This window comes from Bactrocera oleae, chromosome 5 (assembly GCF_042242935.1).
Source record: "Bactrocera oleae isolate idBacOlea1 chromosome 5, idBacOlea1, whole genome shotgun sequence".
Classification (NCBI taxonomy): Eukaryota; Metazoa; Arthropoda; class Insecta; order Diptera; family Tephritidae; genus Bactrocera; species Bactrocera oleae.
In genome coordinates this window covers 14,892,210-14,906,217 of record NC_091539.1, presented here as the reverse complement: position 1 = coordinate 14,906,217, position 14,008 = coordinate 14,892,210, and the positions used below count along the sequence as shown (strand labels likewise).

At 34.6% G+C, this 14,008-nt stretch overlaps 2 protein-coding genes across 5 annotated transcripts in view; one reads left to right on the top strand and one right to left on the bottom strand.

Annotated features, from left to right (window-relative positions):
- Positions 1–14,008, bottom strand: part of Flo2 (flotillin-2) — a 315,478-nt gene that overhangs the window by 108,313 nt on the left and 193,157 nt on the right. The window lies entirely within an intron of this gene.
- LOC106617467 (glucose dehydrogenase [FAD, quinone]) lies at positions 7,640–12,135 on the top strand. Its single transcript, XM_014234671.3, has 4 exons — positions 7,640–7,848; positions 10,181–10,314; positions 10,378–11,056; positions 11,120–12,135. Exons 1-4 carry the CDS (start codon positions 7,695–7,697, stop codon positions 12,013–12,015), a joined length of 1,863 nt encoding a protein of 620 aa, XP_014090146.2. The 5' UTR covers positions 7,640–7,694; the 3' UTR covers positions 12,016–12,135.

The window sequence follows — 14,008 nt, the reverse complement described above, 5'->3', positions numbered from 1 at the left end:
AAGGTTTCACACTAGATGTGCCCCTTAAAACGTAACTTCAATTGCACCGAAGCTACAATACCCTTCACAAGTAAAAAAAAGTATGCATACAAAAACTTTATTTGGATTGGTCAGTTTGTATAATAGCTACAGCCATGGACACATTAACGTGCCTAGTTTGAATGCTAAAATTGTTTAATTGAAAGTTGATTAATATATAAAAATTTTGCATTAAATTTGGTGCTGCTGTACCAGAGTTGTATTGTACTGCTGAAATAATCCGTTACGTTTTGATTTTTGTTTCCCGTTGTCAACAATGCGTACTCAATGCTGATTGTGACTGGACACATAAATGGCACTAATTACTTTTCCGCAGTAATACTTGCGTAGATTTTAATAGAAGAATGTCATTTATTGTGAAAGAAAGGCGAATTATTTGGAAAGTATGTATTAAGAGCAAAAATGGCCGATACGCAAATTTTCCATAAAAAAAATTATACAACGTAATCAAATCAAGCGTGGAGAATACACATGTATTGGTCAAAGCAAGTCTAGATTACGCAAAACGTATGCGCGTACAAATGTGCTATAGTACGAATGGTCAAAAATGGTCCATTTTAATCATCGCGGCAGGTAGGAGCCAAAATAATCTATCGTTGGGTTAAAAAACATCCTGTAGACTTGTCAGAAGACGTTTGAATCAGGCAAATTTTTTTGGACGCATTTCGAAGAAATCACACCTTTCAGAAAAAAAATTATTCAAAATGATTAAACTTCGCTAGAACTTCTCAAGAAAAATGCTTAAATTTTTGAAAAAATATATTGTGGAGTGAAGAAACAAAGGTTAACAGGATAGGACCAGATGGCAGAATATTTGCCCATCGTCCGCAATTCTCTCAGAAGACACTAAAGTATGGTGGTGAATTTGGGGAGCATTTTCGTGGTATGGTGTATTTATTAAAAATAAAGGCTATAGCACAAAATACTGACAGATAAAACGTTCGTACGGAACAAAATTGATAAAAAAAAAAATCAATGTGAACTAAATTGTCCTTCTTTTTCTAGGTTATGCCATTTATGTGTCCAGGTCATTACACCACATTTTTCTCTTTTTTATCATTATTTTTTTAACAATTAATTGTAACTTCGATTTCTACTATAATTGAATGCAAGGAATAAACCTTTAGAAAAAAAGCCAACTTTTGTTATTTATTCAAAACATTTACCGTACTACAATAAAAAAGCACAATTTGTTTGGAGATTGTAGCTTTGTCTTGGACAAAAATACGTGTCGAGTTTCGTAAAGATACCTCGTCAAATAAAAAACTTGAATTTGATCTATTTCAATAGTTTGTATGGCAGCTTTATTCTTAAGAGGTCTGATCTGAACAATTTTTTCGGATATTGTAGCATTGTCAAGGATAATCTGTGCCAAGATTCGTAAAATTATTATCAAATAAAAAAGTTCTTCATACAAAAACTTGATGTGGATCATTTAATTTGTAAGGAAGTGGCCCGATATCGGCGGTTCAGACAAATGAACAGCTTCTTGGAGAGAAAAGGTGAATGCACAATTAACGAAGTATTGCGCATTAATACAATATAATACGAGTATATAATGCACATTTCTTGTTGAATCGCATGCATGTGAATTCGAAAGTTTTTGTATAGAGCAATAAAATGCAATTGATAAGAGCGTCAAAGTTCAGCGTGGTTGCATAACTACATACGTAAATCACAAGCAAACAAATAGCTCAGCGAGAGGTGAGAGCTGACACATTAGTAGTACAATATACTTATTCAAAATAATGCTTAATTAACTATTTAATATAATGACTTGTTGCTTTTTAATAATAAAATGTAAATAAAATTAAAATGAACCAAATTTGTTTTTCAAATCTGAAATGATATTTTTTTATAGTCAGGGTATACTATAGAGTATACTAACTATAAGATCATGTGTTAACTAGTGTGTTAACAATATTAGAATAGATTGATAGCGCAGATCATAGTTCTGGGTAATATGTATAGAGAAAATTTTAATTCAAAACATTTGCATTAAATATAAAATTTTTTATTAAATTTTTTTTTAAATTTTCATTTCGATTTAGGGATTGAAAAGATTTTTAATATTTGTTGGGTTTTCGAATTAAATTTTGTATTCTGAAAAATTAACTTTTAATCCTAGATGCTTGGGATTAAAAATTGAAAATTTTACGGACGGACGGACGGACAGATTGATCATTTGTCGGAACCGCCGATATCGGACAACCATATCGTATAGCTGCCATACAAACTGACCGATCAAACTAAAGTCCTTGCAGAGAAAACTTTTGTGTGACAAGGTATCGATATCTCAAAAAATGACTAGTCCCTGAATCAAATTTCGCGTATATACAAACGGATATGGCTAAATCGACTTAGCTCGTCACGCTTATCATTTGTATACATATATACTTTATAGGGTCTCCGACGTGACCAATTGGGTGTTACAAACATCGTGACAAACTTAATATAACCATGTGAAGGGTATATATGTATATAAAAAATTAAATTTAAAAAAAGTGTTTAATATAGGTCGAAAAGAACAATTAGTTTCTAATTCAAGTAGTTCGCCCTAATATGGCTCAGTCAAGTAGCAGAAAACGTCAGGCTTTGACTAACTGTATTCCAAATGGAAAAATACAGATGTACAGATTAAGTATGCGACTCGTTAAACAGGTATACAAATGATAACAAATCGCTCGTCCACAACATGTATGTACAAGTACAACATATTAATATGACTTATACATACTTAGATATGTATGTATACATGTAGAGTAAAACCCACCATGTATTATGTAGATAACGCAGCCATAAAATGCATACATATGTCAACATGCATGAATACAGTTCACGAAATAAGTAGAGTGTACAAACTAAGAAATTGAATATCTCAAAGCCCACATGCGTTTTTCTTAAATGCAGAACATTGCGACGGAGTTCTTCTTTGTTAGTGATTTTCTGTTAGTAGCATAAATGTTTTTTAAGCACCGTTACTTACCATTTTCTTAACGCACTTGCTCATTCAGAGCGAAATAATTATAGCGTACAATAAGAGAAAGCATTTCGTAGTGACAAGGCGCTGTATTAGTTTTGTAATTTAAAGGATTTCGAAAGTGAGTTCGTCATAAATAAATAATTAAAAAGCAGCAAATTTTAAAAGAATATTCCAACATCCAGTATGTTAAACGAGCCGCTCAACCCAAATTGCTACTTCGCCACAAAACTGCTAGAATCCAATATGCTCAAAGGCACTGGTTTTTAGTGACGAAAAAAATTTAATCTAGATTGTAACGACAAATATTGGAGGGACATTCGACGATCACTGGAATCAAGACATTCAAGAAATTTTCAGGGAGGATCCCTTATGGTATGGCGGCTTTTGGGTACAATCAGGCAACTCCAATTTGTTTTATAACGCATAAAATGAATGCGGTGAATTACATTGATCTATTAGATAACGTTTTAATAGACTTTTCGGAACGGTTTTGCGAGGGACCATGGACTTTCCAACAGTATAACGCTGCTATACACAATGCAGCTGTAACAAAGCGTTTCTTTTCAGATAGAAACATACCATTAATGGATTGGCCGGCCATAAGCCCCGACTTACACCCAATGGAAAATCTGTGAGGGATACTTACGCAAAAAGTTTATTTCAGTGGTCGTCTATTTGATTCCTTAAGGAAACTCAGAAAGTGCATTGAAGCCAAATGGAAAAAAATACCACTTTCCACCCTTCGCTCCCTAATTGAATCCATGCCAAAACATTTAAATGTTATTATGTTAGCTAACGGTAACCATATAAATTATTAAAATTTTAATTAAGTGTGATTTAAAATGAAATATTTGTTTGTACGCTAAACTTTTTTCGTACGAAGAGAATAGTTTTTCTGTATCTTAATACAGAAAACCTTAATTATTAAGATAATCTTTTATATTAATAAAAAATAATTTCTGGGTTTACTAAATTTAAAAAAAATCTAAAAAAATGTAAAGATTAAAAAAAGAATTTCTCGTTTGTACACTATACTTATTTCGTGAACTGTATTACATTAGTATTTCGCATAAGGACCGGCACATATTTTCATATATTTCTAGCGGCAGAAGGACTCCTGCTCAATCGCTGTATGTGCAATAATTCAAAATTACATAAGTATATCGATCCAATTGAGATAGCGTCGCTTATGATCGAATAATATACATGTGTGGACATATGTTTTCGTAGATAAACCATGTCAATCATACCCTGCAGGAAAAAATTGGAAAAAAAATGAGTGTTTTCATATTAAGAGCGATCATAATGGCATTTGTCGAAAACTTTTGTTTTATGTTTTGCTCTGTTATAATATTAACAATATACAGCAACAACAATCACGTATAGGACACGAGTTGGACATATTGCCCAAGAAAATCCCATATTGGCACACTCGAGAAGGAAATCGTAATTTCAAATCAAATAAAAAAAAATGAAAATGATAGGAGAGAGTAACGGGAGAGGCGAGGTTGAATTTTTAATGGTTAAAAACGGTTTATCTCGATTTCTGGTAAAATTACGAGTCCCACGAAAAAAAGTTATATGGCAAAGTTGTGGGCAATGGAATTGGAGGATTTAAAATATTTATTTTTCCACCTTATTTTGACTCAATATCGAAAAAACTCCTAGTTTTCAATCGAAAACTTTCACGTCAAAATATCAGGTTTTTTAAGGTCAGTAGTCTTTATGATCTACTTTTTTTTGATATTATGAAAAATATATAAAAAATTTATTAGAAAATGCAAAAAAAACACTAAACAATTCAAAATCAAATCCGCATATGGAGTCTCTTGAAAAGTAAAGAACGCTAATATTCGAGCAAGTTTAAACTCTCTGTATCTAATAAGATAACGATCGTTGTAAGGGTGATTCTCAAATGGATAAGAAAACTGTCGTAACCAGTTTAAAACGTAGGTGGAGTTCTATTTGAGCTTTCGGCAGTTATTTCTACTTAAACGTGAGATCCATTCTTTCAAAACAATGGATTTTCGACCGATGTTAGTAATACTATATTTTAGAAAGCATTATACTGTTGTGCTTATCAAATATCATATTAAAGACTTTCGACAACGAGGTCACTCTTCAGTGCTTTCAAACTCGAAGAAGTTAGCATTATTATAAAAAGTTCATAATTGAGTAAGATCTATGTTTGAAAAATAGAAAAAAACAGAAAAATACGGTTGCACCGAAGCTAAAATAACCTTCACAAATAAGGAAGTTTCCGAAGAACTATATGCTATACTGGTCCGATCTGGAAAATTTTTGCAGATATTGTAGTGTCGCATTGGATAATAAGTAATACCGATTTCGTGAAAGTATCTTTGTCAAATAAAAAAGCTTTTCACACAAGAACTTAATTTTGATCATTCAGTTTGTATGGCAGCTATATCCTATAGTGATCCGACATCGACGGTTCCGACAAATGAGCAGGTTATTGGGAAGAAAAGGACAGGTGCAAAATTTCAGATCGATAGTTTAAAAACTGAGGGACTAGTTCGCGAATATGAAGATCGGCGGACTTTGTTAAATCATCATCATTTCCGACGTTTTCTTCTGGTTGTTCCAAACTTCGAGGCAAACTTAATATAACTTCTTCAGGGTAGAAAAAACATGACTAAAAGTTATTATGGAATAATTATGAAAAACTGTGTTGATTTCGAAAGCAGCTCAATTTAAAAAACATACTTCCTTTCTACTACCCGAAGTAGCTGTGGTGCCAATATCATATGCATGATTAAACATTTTGTATTTTTTCTTTAAAATTAATTTAAATAAATATTAATATAAAACCGTTTCATAATTCCTACAGGGCAGCGCCATATGCATGTGAATATATATATAAGGGGTGATCCACTTAGAGATTCTCTACTTTTTTAAAGAAAAAAACACAGAAAACTCCAATTCAATGGGAAATGTTTCTTTCAAATGTTGGCCGCGGCTACGTCTCAGATGGCCCTTCCGCTGAGACCAATCTTCGATTACTCGTTCGAGCATTTCGACTATTAACTGGCGAATGACATGCTTGATATTTTGCTCCAAGACCTGACTCGAAGCGGGATTGTCCGCATAGACTTTAGACTTTACATATCCCCACAGGAAAAAGTCTAACGGTGTGATATCACACGATCTTGGTGGCCAATCGAGCGATTGTCGCTCGGGGAGGTCAAGCGGCTCCAGTTATTGCACAAGCTGTATTTTGTACGCTTTCAATTTAAGATATCGACGTAAAATAGTCCAAGTCGATCCATACGTCAGTACGAGTTGTTGCGAATCAACTCTCCACGGTCTCTGTGTACATTCTCAGCTATGGCCGCGATATTTTCTTCACTGCGTGCTGGACGGGTCTATTCGGTCGAATATTAAGTATCCAATAATGAATGCTGGGTCTCAAGATGGGTGATAATGGTGCGAATAGTACGCTCAGTAGGCCGAAGCACGCGAAACATATTCTTTACAGAACGTGAATTTTCGTAATAAATTTGAACGATTGGTAAACGTTATTCAGGCATAAATATTTTCATGATGAAATGCCAAACAATACTGAACAAAATAAACATGAATCAAGCTATAGAAAAAAGTACCTCTACTTGGATCACCCGTTATTTAAAATTTAAAACAAAAGTTGCCCATGAGCGCCACTTATCAGCACTTGTCTTATCAAGTGTAAGCTCTTAAATGTTTACCTGGGATGTCAAGTGTGAAAGCATGATCTAAATACACATTCACATACTTTATTAGGGTGAGTCAAAAATAAACCTTTTTTTTTTTGGTTTCGTACTCTGAAAAATTGGTTGTTAGATTGCTCTAAGAAAGGCTCTTCAAGTATGAGCTTTTAATTGCAACGTGAAAGTCCTTCACGTAAAGGTTTTCTATTTTTTGATAATTGTCAGATAGAAAAATTCATTCCCCGCTTCCAACTACTTTTTGTGAAAATGTTTTATTTGCAATTTTTTTTAGAAAAAAATAAGCAAATTAGATGACAAAATCATCTCACTGGAGATCAGTAATATTGTAATATACCATATATCATTTGTTCATATTTCATATTTTTTTATAAACAAATTTAAAAATAAATTTATTATTATAGTAATATATGTGGGAGATCTAGAATATGTTGTCTTTTGAGTAATAATTTCATTGCCGTCATCTAATAATATAACTGATCCTGCGTAAATATGCTGTACTAAGAGCTCATACTTGGTGAGACTTTCTTAAGTCAACTAATTTTTCAAGGTACGAAGCCAAAAAAATTTTTTGACCCACCCTAGTATATACATATATGTTATAATTGGCATGCTTGAGAGCATATTATCAAACACTATAAATTCTACAGCTACCGGTGTGGTCAAGCTACAGAGCATTTAATCACTTAATAATTCTCAGTTTAGAGAACAAAAAAGACAAAACAAAAGCTAGCATGTACTACTTGTACATAGATGCGCTGACGTTGATTAGCGATAGAGGGGTGTGGACTATTTACAAAAATGCAAATTTTTCATTTAACTATTTCGTCGTCATGTACTTCGAGCGGGGCATCTTAAACGCTTAATGCAAACAAATATTGCGACTTAAGTTCAAAACATTCTAACAGTTAGTCGCAAATCAGCCGGGATAGTGATCACACGGTTTAGTAATGGAGTTTCTGAGCACCGAATGTGCTGCTCGGTCGGCAGGACCTGCAAATACCCTAATGACTTTGCTGCTACAGACTTTGATATCGAAATATTGTGGATTAAGCGATCACAATCTTTGGCCGGAGGATTACGGCACGAGAATTGAGAAAAATGGTGAGTAGCTGTATTTAAAAATTAAACCAAGTCAGGCATAAATTAAAAAAAGTAAGCAAATAGTATTAGTGAGCAAAGAAAATTCGCCAATTTGGGAGACAAAAATAATTGGTTGTTAGTGCATGAATTGAACTCATAATCAAAGAAAAGCTTCCTTTCTAGCCGAATAAATTTGTGATTAAGATATAAAAATATATTCGCAAATATCCTTAAGGTTTTCAGGGCAGGCATTTGCAAATCTACATACAAGTACTAGCGGTCAATTAAAAGTTATAAAAACATAAACATTATATACAAAGTTGGCTAAGCTAAAAAGGCAGCTATATACTACAGTGGTCCGATAGAAACAATTTCTTCGGAGATTGTATGGCTGCCTTGGACAACAATCCGTGGCAAATTCCGAGAAGAGTTCTCGTCAAATAAAAAGGTTTTTCATACAAGAAAATGATTTTCATCGTTCAGTTTAAATGGCTGCTATATGCTATGGTGTTCCGATATAGGCGGTTCCAACTAATGAGCAGCTCGTTGAGGAGAAACGGAAATGTGTTTCAGATTTCATACACTAAGATACTAGTTCGATAAATATACAGACAAACTTACGGTTTGTAGAAATTGTTCAGGTCGCATCACTATAGCATATAGCTACCATACAAACTGAATGATCGATATCAAGTTCTTGTAAGGAACGTTTCTCTTTGTTAAGGGTGTTATAGCTTCGGTGCAACCGAAGTTAATGTTTTTTCTTGTTCTAGTAAATATACATAAATATTCCAACTAATTATTTTTCCTATAAAAACTCTAATTTTATTTATATTTATATTTATATTATGGCACGTATTACGCTAATACATATGTTGCAATAAAATGCGTCAACACCACTTGTTTTTCCTAATACTTTCCGTTGTAAATGTTTTCACATGAGGAAATACAATTTACCTATATGCATATTAATTTTTACATGTATGGTATACTATGCAACCATGTATGATAATATTGAGAACTTGCAATTAATGTAAACAAAGTCAACCCAGCTATAAATCGCATACACTGTGCAAGATAAGGCAGAGTACAAAAGGGATTACGCAAAACATTGTCGGATTAAAAAGCATGGAAAAAAAGTCATATGTGCGAATATTTGAAATATATTTAAACTAGTTTTAATTAAAAACAGAAAAGCAAAGTTTTCTTTCATTTTCTGAGAAAACTCTGCATAGTAATGTATATCTCACCTACTTACTTAAAAAAAATAGATATTTCGACCAGAAAATTTTTGATTGAAAATCATGACTTTTTTTCAATATTTAGTCAAAATAAGGAGAAAAATCAAATATTTTAATTAAATATATACATCGTATTCGGGGCATAAAAAGGTAAGTTAATATTAAATTAAAAAAATTTTTTTTTGGATATTAACCGTTTTTAACTCTTAAAAATTGAACCCTTCCCTTCATCCTCCCGTTGTTATTTTATCTTTCTTTTTGAATTTCCTACTATGATGTCCTTTATTTTAAAAAAAATTATCTACCCTGTTCTAATGCTTTCGAAACGTGTTTAAAGTACGTATGTAGACTTTTGCCAATTACTGTTGAAAATAAATCAGTCAGTACATGAATATACTTAAGCATATGTAAGTTAGAGATTAATCATAGCACCGGCAAATGAGTGCCAATATTGATCTTATTGAGTAAGATTGAACAGTGTTTAGGTGGAACCATAAGAAAATGTCGATCTAATACGAAACCTGAAAGAGTATGGAATCAATCATGTACAGAGTTTAAAAGAAAGCTGTTTGTTACTGCCAAGTTTTGAATGAAAGATGATGATGAAATGATCATATACCAGTTTGCCTTTTAAAATTTTAGCAATATTGATAATTCGAATTCTGGAAATTTTAGACTATAAAAGTTTAAGTACACATAACTGTTTAAAGACACCTACATAACTGACTAGTTTTCTCTACAAGTTCCTTTAGGACTTAGTGATAAACAATTTTTGGAGTATTTCGAATCTCGAGATTGAAGTTACTGTATCTGATTGATTCAAACTTTTCAGCCAAATGGTAATTATTTATAAGTAAAATTTGTTGACTGCTGTGACTGTGGAGATAAAAAAGTAGTCGTATTCTTTCTTTTTTACTAACTACAATCTTAATTAGACGAAATAGAGACCAACAGTAGTTACACAAATAAATAGCAAAATAATGTATTATTGAAAATATAACAAAAACAAATGATAACATCTACGGTGAATTTGAAAGTCATTTAAGTCATATACTGATTAAAATACCTGTGGACTTTCGACTGCAAATTAAAGCATACCCCCTTTTATGCAGGTCTTGATGATTACGATTTCATTGTGGTGGGCTCTGGCTCCGCAGGTTCGGTTGTTGCCGGCAGACTTAGTGAAAACCCTAACTGGAAGGTGCTTTTGCTCGAGGCAGGCGGCGATCCTCCCATTGAAACAGAGGTATGAAATTTGCAATATTAAAAGTCAACCCCGGTTCATATATATAATTATATTTGATTACAGTTCGTTGGCTGGCACATGACCACGCAGTTCACGGACTGGGATTGGCAGTATCATGCGGAACCGAATGGAAAGTCCTGCATGGCGATGGAAGGTGGCAAATGTCATTGGCCACGTGGAAAGATGCTTGGCGGCACTAACGGCATGAATGCGATGATTTATGCGCGAGGCACACGCGATGATTTCGACGACTGGCGCAATCGTGGCAATCCGACTTGGGGCTATGATGATGTGTTGACATATTTCCGCAAAGCGGAAGATTTACGTTCAACCAGCGACGATTTCAAAGAGGGTGATTACGGTAAAGGTGGTCCCATGGGTTTGAACCGTTATGTGTCGGACAATGAATTTCGTGGTACGATACGTGAGGGTATGGCTGAAATGGGTTATGGCAGTTCGCCAGCTTTTACGGAGGGCTCTTGGGTGGGTCAGATTGATATTTTGGGCACACAAGATGGCGGACGTCGCATTACGACTGCACATTCACATTTACCGAAAGATCGCAAGAATCTACATGTCGTGCGATATGCGCATGTGAAACACGTCAATTTCGATGAAAATTTGCGTGCAACCGGCGTTACTTTTGTGATAAACGGCACCACAAAACATGTCGCTAAGGCTAAGAAGGAAGTAGTGCTGTCTGCTGGCTCAATTGGTACACCACAAATACTAATGCTTTCAGGTAAATCCCAAAAGCTAATAACGGCAGCGATTTGGAAGTAAAAAAACTATATATTTCTTACAGGTGTTGGTCCTAAAAAGCACTTGAAGCAATTAGGTATACCGGTACTCTTGGATCTACCAGTAGGTCAAAATCTTAAGGATCACGCCAGTCTGCCGGTGGTTTTTCAAATTGACAAGTCTGTTGCACGCAAACCTACCGATGAGGAGCTCGTCGATGCCATGTTCAATTTACTAATGGGTCGCTACAGCAAACTGTTGCATCATGAGGCCACAGCGCTCACCGGTTTCATTAATACCACTTCACTGCATGGTCCCAACCCCGATATTCAAACCACAAACTTCTTCAGTTTGATGCAAAGTCCGGAACTTAAAGGTTATGTAGCTGCGACAGGATTCAATGATCGCGTGGCAAAGTCCATACTTGCCGCTAATGAATTCACCAACACCTACATCACCTACTTGTTGCACTTGAAACCTTTCTCAGTGGGTCATCTGGAGTTGAGTAGCGCTAACTACTTGGACAAGCCAAAAATCTATCCAGGCTACATGTCCGATGACCGCGACGTCAAAACATATATACGCGCATTGAATATCTATTCCAAACTACCAGAGACAGAGGCTTTCAAAAAGCGCGAAACTGCGCTGCATAAAATCGATTTGGAGGCTTGTAACAATTTCCCCTACAAATCGGATGAATATTGGCGTTGCTATATTAATCACATGACCACAACGGTCTATCATCCAGTAGGCACGGCAAAAATGGGTCCTGAGGGTGATGCAACAGCGGTGGTGGACTGGCGCCTTCGCGTGCATGGTGCTAAGGGTTTGCGCGTGGTCGACGCCAGCATTATGCCAGACATCGTAGCCGCTAACACGAATGCGGCCATAATTATGATTGGCGAGAAGGGTGCCGACATAATCAAAGAAGACTGGACGGAAAAGCACACTGAGTTGTAATGAGTCTTGATGGTGTAGATTAGTATATATATTCCTGTTATGTGTTACCATTTTGTTTATGTTTGTTTGTATGGGTAATAATTTTTGTTAAATAAAGTAATTATTTTTTATAAAAAAAAACTTTTTTTTTCGAAACTCTCTATACAAGCTAAAACATTTCAAGAAGCCTACATAATTAAAATTGATGGTCAAAGTTCCGATATGGAATTTTTTTCACAAACAAGTTGTTGAAATCCCCTTGTTAGAAATATACTTTTGTTTGAACCGGTAGTGACACTTTATACTCCACTCGAATTTTGATACTTATCGACACTTGTTGGTTTCATGAAATATATATATACACTGAACTGATAATGTGAAACGGTGATGGCGTTAACTGATCGCACATTCTAAAGATTAGAAAACGCTAATATAATATAATAAGGAAGGTGTTAAAAGTAGTGAAACAAAAGAAAGGACTTATATCTAATCAGCAAGCCTATGGTACTATGCAACTTTACTTTTTGGGGATAAAGTAAATCGATCTAAGATATTGCGAGTTTCGGTGCGAAACACATTGAACTGCTTATACAATTTGAGACGTTGAGCTCTAACTGCGAGGAAAGTGTGAACAAAATAAGGAACTTCGAGTGGTAGGTACTCAAACCCGAAGAGACGATAACTACATACATGTTCTATCCTGGCTTAATAAATACATTTAGAAATTTTCAAGTAAGCAAATTCTTTAGGTAAGCAAATTGTTCACACAAGCGAATATGCAGCTAAACTCGTAATTTTCAGTGAATTATAATATGGAAAAAACCAATGACTAAAACAAAAAAACCCAGATTTTGCCGGGACAAATATGGTCACCTAAAGCTAAACGGAATATACTATAATACGAGTATCTTAAGTTCTAATCTTATCTCATTGAGTATATGCGACTTGGTTACTATTTTGAAGAGCTACCCAAGAGGCGTTTACTTGTTAATATTTGATTTATTACTTTTTTTAATCAAAGCGATTCGAATAATTTTGTTTATAATTTAATTTGTGTCACTTATTCCACTCAAATGACAGTGATATTCACTGCTGCTTTCTAAGTTCTCTGATTCAAGTGCACATGTCATAGTTTGAAAGCCACTAAATTGAAAACGAAAATAGTTTGCGCCTGAGCTATCAGTACAGCTTTTACCGAAGGCTACAGTGTTTTTCAAAATATATGTGTAGCAGAGCTTCATATTTGGTTTACTGAGACAAATATATAAACCGCTAGAGTATTGCTAAAAAAAAAATGTGGAAAACGGTTGGCCTCAAGGGCCATCCCTGCAACTTCCCTTTAATTTCATACGCTAACGTTCAAATTTCGCTTTTTTCACTGCTTTTGAGCTCTTCGAAATTTTTCGTTTTCGATATCTAGCAAGTAAATCAACCGATTTCGACCCGGTTTGCGGCAAACGATGTGTTTCTTCAAGGTTTAGAACTGATTAGTTTTTGGTGTCGATCGGTCAAGTCGTTTGGAAAAAATTCTACTGGTCCGATTGGGTCCAAACTTACACGAAATTCAAGTGCAATGAAACCCTTTGGAATGCCGTTTAGTTTATTCAAATCGGTTGAGCAGTTTAATAGTTATAAGAGGGTCACATACATCCACACACACACACATACATCCACACATACATACAGACATACGGACATCATCGTAGAAATGTTCGGGGAAGCTTCCTCGACCCTCAGAACGTCGAGATCTGTTGAGAACTCGATTTTTGCAAAATGGGGTGAAACCAATATCTTCCCGATTTTTAGAAAATTTTCCATTTTCTTAGCGGGAAGTTAAAAAGATTGAATAATAGAGTATATACATAAATTGATAAGAAATTGGAGTAAATTAAAAATTAACGAAAATATAAAATTTCAAATTCTTAAATCAAAGATAATGCTTTTGATCTGATTTGATTATTAAGCACGGCATCTTTAGCGATACCAGATGGAGTGCCGTTACGTAGTCCATAAG

Bases quoted from the DNA above. Each gene is read 5' to 3' on its own strand.
- LOC106617467 (XM_014234671.3), top strand. From the start codon at position 7,695: ATGGAGTTTCTGAGCACCGAATGTGCTGCTCGGTCGGCAGGACCTGCA. The intron at 10,315-10,377 runs GTATGAAATTTG...ATTTGATTACAG, and splicing joins ATCCTCCCATTGAAACAGAG to TTCGTTGGCTGGCACATGAC. The intron at 11,057-11,119 runs GTAAATCCCAAA...TATTTCTTACAG, and splicing joins ACAAATACTAATGCTTTCAG to GTGTTGGTCCTAAAAAGCAC.